Source organism: Oncorhynchus mykiss, chromosome 10 (assembly GCF_013265735.2).
Source record: "Oncorhynchus mykiss isolate Arlee chromosome 10, USDA_OmykA_1.1, whole genome shotgun sequence".
In the NCBI taxonomy this organism is placed as follows: Eukaryota; Metazoa; Chordata; class Actinopteri; order Salmoniformes; family Salmonidae; genus Oncorhynchus; species Oncorhynchus mykiss.
Window position 1 is genome coordinate 17234143 of NC_048574.1, and position 8083 is coordinate 17242225.

The 8083-nt window shown below is 43.3% G+C and overlaps 1 protein-coding gene across 1 annotated transcript; it reads right to left on the minus strand.

Moving 5' to 3' along the window:
• Positions 1-3772: 3772 nt before the first annotated feature.
• Positions 3773-4973, minus strand: kcnj1b (potassium inwardly rectifying channel subfamily J member 1b). Its single transcript, XM_036934568.1, has one exon. The coding sequence runs from the start codon at positions 4971-4973 to the stop codon at positions 3972-3974; it is 1002 nt and encodes a 333-aa protein (XP_036790463.1). The 3' UTR covers positions 3773-3971.
• Between the last annotated feature and the right edge of the window lie 3110 nt (positions 4974-8083).

Genomic DNA, 8083 nt, shown 5'->3' on the forward strand with positions numbered 1-8083 from the left:
GTCTGTGGTCTGTGGGGACTCTGTGGAGAGGCAGAGGAGACAGTGTAGTGTGGTCTGTGGGGACTGTGTGGAGAGGCAGAGGGGACAGTGTAGTGTGGTCTGTGGGGCAAGGGTCCAGCAGGGTCTCCCTGTGGGGAAGGAGGGACAGACAAGGGGTCACAGTGAACAAAGCTTTGGCTCATTCTGACCAATTAGCCCAGTCAAAGAGTCAGCTCATCCCGTTACTGCCATCATGTGCCCTCCATCAAATCATAGTGGTCGTAAGTCCATTATCTCCCCCCCCCCCCCCCCCCCCCCCCAGCCTCTATTTGCGCTGTCTCCCCCACTCAATCACATATGGTATAGTGTGTACCAAATGGCAACCTATTCCCTATATAGTGCACTACTTTTGACCAGGGCTCAAAGGGCCTCTCTTAACATTGTCTCCCCCACTCAATCACATAGTTTGCATCCCAAATGGCACCCTATTCCCTATATAGTACACTACTTTTGACCAGGGCCCTATGTAGGTAGGAAAAAGGATACCATTTTGGACGCATTCATTGTCTAGCCTACTGACTGACCAAACGTCTGAGGAGGAATGTGCATTCAGGAATGACTTAATGTACACACAGTGAATGAAGCATTGTGTGGCACAGACAAAGACGACCAATTATTATTACGATATCAATCTTGTTAACAACACATGTATTTTACTGATTCAGAGGGGTTGGATTAAATGCGGAAGACACATTTCAGTTGAATGCGTTCAGTTGTACAACTGACTAGGTATCCCCCTTTCCCTTTCCCATTAAGGGGTGAATCCTAACATCCACTTTAGTAAAATGTTCACTTATTGACATCAATGCATTACATTGACATCAATGCATTACTAAGGGAAAATTCCATTTAAGTGGAAGTTAGTATTCACCCCTAAGTTAGCAAGTCTTTGGGCTCAATACAACATACACGTTTATGACGCATTCAGATTAAATGGAAGAGATGGCGCTTTGCCAATGTTAACTTGGCTAATTGAGAGAGTGAGGTCTTCTATCTCAGTGGTTTATGACAGGATTAAATGTGTTATGAAGCTGATTAGTTTCCTCTTTTCCCAATGCCCCACCTTGTTCACATCTGTTTACATAGAAGAGAAAAGGAAACATGGCTGTACCCCCCACCCAATCCACAAAGTGTCCTTCTGACATCCTCTCACACTAGGCCTGGGATGTGTTCTGTAGAGCACATATTAGTTAAACGCTTTGCAACATCCTGGGACAATTAGTGTTCTTATTGGACAAGTTTAGGTAGTAGCTCCCAGTTTCACTCCACCCTTTTTTCTCCCTGCTGTTTTCTTCCTGTCGTGTCGTTATAGCGTTGGGCCAGTAACCAAAAGGTTGCTGGATCGAATCCCTGAGCTGACAAGGTACAAATCTGTCATTCTGCCCCTGAAGAAGACAGTTAACCCACTGTTCCCCAGAAGACCATCATTATAAATAAGAATTTGTTCTTAACTGACTTAACGAAAACAACATTAGGTTTCCTCTACTGCAACACCCTATGGCCACAACCCAAACATGTATTTTATTTCTCCATATCTACTTTTATGTACAGCTATGAGTTAATTTATGTTCATAGAAGTACATATGCAGTCCATGTGTGTGACTGACTCTCTCAGTGTATTAATTCCTGTGTGCTTTTATGAGTTTGAAAGTATGAATGCGAGTGGGAGTTGTGCAACAAACAAAGGCACACGTCATAGACAGAAGAAGGCAGCAGTCTTCTCAAGCTGTTCACGCACATCTTTGGTGTTGAGGAGGAGACAATCATGCCCACAGGGTATGTGTCGCCCTCTAATGGATACATTAACATTTTACATTTTGATCATTTATCACACTTATTTTATTTTTTATTTTTTTTATTTTTCTGTTTTTGAATTTTACCCCTTTTTCTCCCCAATTTCGTGGTATCCAATTGTTTTTTTTAGTAGCTACTATCTTGTCTCATCGCTACAACTCCCGTACGGGCTCGGGAGAGACGAAGGTTGAAAGTCATGCGTCCTCCGATACATAACCCAACCAAGCCGCACTGCTTCTTAACACAGCACGCATCCAACCCGGAAGCCAGCCACACCAATGTGTCGGAGGAAACACTGTGCACCTGGCAACCTTGGTTAGCGCGCACTGCGCCCGGCCCGCCATAGGGGTCACTGGTGTGCGATGAGACAAGGATATCCCTACCGGCCAAGCCCTCCCTAACACGGACAACACTAGGCCAATTGTGCGTTGCCCCACGGACCTCCCGGTCGCGGCCGGTTACGACAGAACCTAAACGTCAGTTAGTGCTAAACACGACTGCTATAATCTTGACTGGAACCCCAAAATTGTATCATATTACTCCAGTGCTAGCCTCTCTACACTGGCTTCCTGTTAAAGCTAAGGCTGAATTCAAGGTTTTACTGCTAACCTACAAAGCATTACATGGGCTTGCTCCTACCTATCTTTCCGATTTGGTCCTGCAGTACATACCTACATGTACGCTATGGTCACAAGATACAGGCCTCCTTACTGTCCCTAGAATTTCTAAGAAAAAACAGCCGGAGGCATAGTTTTCTCTTATAGAGCTACATTTTTATGGAATGGTCTGCCTATTCATGTGAGAGACGCAGACTCGGTCTCGAACTTTAAGTCTTTATTGAAGACTCATCTCTTCAGTAGGTCCTATGATTGAGTGTAGTCTGGCCCAGGAGTGTGAAGGTGAACGGAAAGGCACTGGAGCAACTAACCCCCTTGCTGTCTGCCTGGCTGGTTCCCCTCTCTCCACTGGGATTCTATGCCTCAAACCCTATTACAGGGGCTGAGTCACTGGCTTACAGGTGCTCTTCCATGCCATCCCTAGGAGGGGTGCGCCACTTGAGTGGGTTGAGTCACTGACATGTTCTTCCTGTCCGGGTTGCCCCCCCCCCTCCCTTGGGTTTGTGCCATAAGGGAGATATTCGTCATGTGTGTTATGTGTCAGGGGCTAGGGTCAGTGTGTTATATCTGGACTATTTCTCCTGTCTTATCCAGTGTCCTGTGTGAATTTAAATATGCTTTCTCTAATTATTTCTCTTTTTCTCCTCTCTCTCTCTCTCTCTCTCTCTCTCTCTCTCTCGGAGGACCTGAGCCATAGGACCATGACTCAGGACTACCTGGCCTGATGACTCCTTGCTGTTCCCAGTCCACCTGGTCGTGCTGCTACTCCAGTTTCAACTGTGCTACCTTGTCCCAGACCTGCTGTTTTCAACTCTCTAGAGACAGCAGGAGCGGTAGAGATACTCTGAATGATCGGCTATGAAAAGCCAACTTGAGGTGCTGACCTGTTGCACCCTCTACAACCACTGTGATTATTATTATTTGACCCTGCTGGTCATCTATGAACATTTGAACATCTTGGACATGTTCTGTTATAATCTCTACCTGGCCACCCCTCATAGCCTGGTTCCTCTCTTGTTTTTTTCCTAGGTTCTGGCCTTTCTAGGGAGTTCTTCCTAGCCACTGTGCTTCTACACCTGCAATGCTTGCTGTGTGGGGTTTTAGGCTGGGTTTCTGTACAGCACTTTGTGACATCACCTGATGTAAGAAGGGCTTTATAAATACATATGATTGATTGTAATGAGCTGTTTTTACCAACACCTTAGCTCCTACCGTGGCTACCTGCTCATCGTCTATCACTCAGTATGAGCCCCTGACCACAAAATTTGCTTTCCGGACTGACAATCTATAGAGAGGACCTGACTACTGTCATAAACAAGAGTTTAACCCACATGTTCCTCCCTGACCCATGTCCCACATCGTGGGGGCTGCTGTCTGTCTGTGGTTTACACTGGTACATTTCCTCCAGCTCACATTTTTGTGACATCCATTGTGTCTTGAATGTCCATCACCTTGAATCCGGGGTTGTCAATACCCAGCGTCTTGTGGTGGTTGTTTTGGTTACTGTTGCATTGGCCTAAATTACTCTGAAAGTAGTGGACAATGTGGGGTAGTCATCGGCACGGTTCTGGAGAAGTTGGAAAATTCCACGCGGTACTTGCCCATCTTGTCGCGGGAGATACAGCAGGAAGCTGTATCCCCATCCTGGGGGATGAAGGAGGCCCATACCTGGCAGGCGGAGCTGGTGGACTCGGCCGTCCAGTCCAGAAAGACCACCAGCTCAAAGTTCTGCTGCTGAAGGGAGTCTGCTGTCATGCCGTAGAACGGACTGGCCTTGTCAATGACATGGTATAATGTCAACGGGCAGACAAAAAACAGGTTGTCCTGGCCAGCGTCCACTGCAAAGTCAATGCCTACCTGGTCCAGAATTATAGTTTCGCTGTCCGGCGTGACAGTTGTCCTAAGCAGCTTGCCGTAGATTTGGCTCCCGGTGAGTAAGGTCTTACGGAGGTTGACCACTTGAATCACCAGGCACAGGCGGTCCTTGTTCAGGCAGATGACCGCTGCATCACTGAAAGTCACTGTCTTTTCACTCTTCTTGGGAAGAGAGATCTTGGCCAGGATCACCCCACACATGAAGCAGTTGATAAAGACCGCAATGAGGGATTGGACGACGATGATGGCCACGGTGCCAGGGCAGTGCCCGGAGAGTGCCCGTCCACCATAACCAATGGTGGTCTGGGTCTCTAAGGAGTACAGGAAAGACATGGTGAGATCATTAACATTGACTATACAGTGGGCATGACTGGCTGTAAAGTTCTGTCCAATTAGATCCCCATTGCTCTTGGCGATCCAGTGCCATAGAAGGCTGAAGATGAACCAGATGCCTGTGAACCAGCTGCCGGAGGCAATGAAGAGGAGGACGGAATACCAGCGGATCTCCACCAGGAAGGCAAAGTGGTTGTGGTACTTGATGTTGCCAAACTTAATGTTGCAGCAGCCATATTTGGTCACCAGCCGGGTCCGGCGGATTCTGTGCTCTGTCAGGTAGTCGTGGTTGGGCCTCTGGACGAACTGAAACATCCTGAGCTCTGGGGAAAGGCCGGGATAAACCGCAATGGAGGAACCACAAAGTGGTCAATTAGCTGACAGACTAGTTTTATTTGGTTATGGAAAATGAACATCAATAAAATGAATATAGAAAAAAGAATAAGAACTTGAGTGTTTATCTCAGATAAACTTTTGAAAAAACGTATCCCCCATTTATATTGTTCACTAACCTTGTTCATAAAACAGCTCGTCAGCAATAGATTTGAAATGTGTCTTTGATATTCCACAAATGTTTCTTCCCGTAACAGGACATATTTTATTTGCCTTAGATACAAGAGATAAAACACAACATGTTGTGTTCTATTATGTTTTCAATGCCTTAGGAGATGAAATAGTTGATAAAAGTTACATTTGATATTTCACAGTTACCCACCCTACAAAGTGGCATGAGTACATTTGTGGTTCTAATTGTTCCCCTGTTATGTAATTGACTAAACAAATCCCTGGCAGCAGTTCCACTGAAGGGAAACCAGACAATAGTGATGCCCTTGCACTTTACGATCTCTGTCTTAAATAACTATGGCAACCTCTCCCCAAGTAACCATTTAACATAAGTCACTCGTCCTCTAATAAAACTCAATGAGGCAACACTGTTTCTGCCCTTAAAAAGACAACAGCCTTTTTTCACAATTTCCTATTCAGCAAACATACACACAAAACTTTGCACTTATAAAAATGTCAATACCACTTAAGACATTGTTGGTCTGTCTATCTAAACAATGGAAAATACACTTCACGTACCTGCTAAGTGAAACCATGGGCCACACTGCAGAGACAGGATCAATTCGGGAACTCCTCCTCTGAGCAAGTTGCCATGAAGGAGTTGCAAAGGTTTTAATCTACAGTGAAATGTCCTAATCCCAGCCACATGTCATGGTGTACACAGCCCTCAAACAGACAGACAAGAGAGGCAGGTTGGAATATTCCAGACAGTGCATCACTATTTTAGCCTTACTAGACCCCTGTCAACACCCCACCACACTCCTCCGGAGTCCCTAGTACAGCCACTCACTCCATCCCAGCCAGGGTGTCGTGGTTGGCTGTGGCTCTCCCTGACATGGTGGCCCATTGCACATGGTCTCCACCACCACCATATGTGAAGCCTCAATTCCATAAATGGAATATTCTGGATTCAGTGGCCGCACAGTTTGCCACACAAGACCTACGACAGGCAGGAGGTGCACCTATTGAAGATGGGACAACGTGACCACTGCAGCATCCATGCTGTTTTGATTTTCAACTGAAACCATTAGTCAATGAAATAGGGAGAAAAAAATACAAAGACATGACTTATTGATGTCTTTTCTTCTCAATTGTTCCTTAAATACAGTAGACGCTTCTAGGAAGGTGCAGTATCATTGGTTTTAGGGACCCTATTCAATCCAACACTTGTTTACTATGATTGTAGCTGTACCACCAAGTGTATGGTACTGTCTTATATCATTTTGATGTCGATTTTTAGATCTGTGTTTAAATACATGTTCAAAACACTTTCATTTTCATAAAATTGGGGCACGTAACCTTACTCAACAATTTAGCCTGACCACACGCACCTGTTTATTTGGTTTACAGAACTATTACTGAGAAATGCCCTAGATAATTTATTTCTTTGCTTTTACCAAATAGATAAAACATGATACTGCCCTGTAAAAGTCTGTATTTTGCAAACAGATTTGAGTGTACATTAAATATAATGTCTTACAATTACACCATGCTTGTATTGGCAATATCAGAGAGGTAGGCTTGTTGTGTAAATCAAATGATACAACCCCCCCCAAAAAAAGTATTTTAAATCAAGTTTGTAAGGCAACAAAATTGGAAAAATGCCAGGGGGGTGAATACTTTCGCAAGCCACTGTACTAGCAACACGCATAACCACCAAACCAGACAGGCAAATTCAGTGCAGCTAAGACAAATCGCCTTAAATGTACAGTTTTATATAGAGCCAATGCTGAATGGAACTCTTTACCAATCCATATTTTTCAGGCAAAAAGTAACTCCACCTTCAAGAAAAAAGAAAAGAACATCTAATGTGATAGACCATATGATTGGACAGCAAATAGAAAGCATCAACTGAATGTTAAATGGGTTAGGGTTAGGGAATGGAGAATGGAGAAAGCAAAGAATGGAGAAAGTCAATGGAGTAGAGAGGAAAAAAATACAAAAACATGACTTATTGATGTCATTTCTTCTGTTCTTTAAATACAGCAGACACTTCTAGGAAGGTACAGTATCATTCGGTTTAGTGACCATATTCAATCCAACTCTTGTTTCCTATGATTGTAGCTGTACCATCCAGTGCAGGGTATTGTAGAACTTTCATTTTCATAAAATTGGGGTATGTAACCTCGCGCATTTGCAGATTTACTCAACACTTTAGCCTGACCACATATACCTTTTTGTTGGGGTTTACAGAAGCATTACTGAGAAATGCCCTAGATCATTTATTTATTTGATTTTACCAAATAGATTTAAACATGATACTGCCCTGTAAAAGTCTGTATTTTGTGAAAAGATTTGAGTGTACATTCAATAAAATGTCTTACAATTACACCATAGTTCATATTGAAACAGAATCTTTTTCTTCTGTATCACATGTTCATTTAAACAAATTTGATCCCTTCATATGATAGAAACTTGATCATTTGATGTTTACTTAAAGTTTGCTGAATGTCATTATAAATGCACGTCTCATTATACTATTAAAACCTGACTGGCTGTGTTAAGTCTATTTTAATTTAACTATTATTTTTATGAGCCGTTATAAGCTATAATGCCGACTACATCTCAAGGACAGTTATGGTACATAAATAAAATTACTTATGTTAATGTATGAAATAGAATTCTGATTGAATGCGCCATGATAAACAATGACATCAGTATATAATAACTTACTCTTAAAATGTAGTTAGGCAACACTAAATGGCTACACTGAATTATCGGCCGATGATGTCGACAAAATTCTCAAATTATCTGTAATTAATAATAACTCAATTGGGAAAACCAAATTATGAACTTACCTCTTTCAGATGAAGAACTTGATGAAACTACCGAGACCAAGGCAGCTCTGCCCAAATATATAC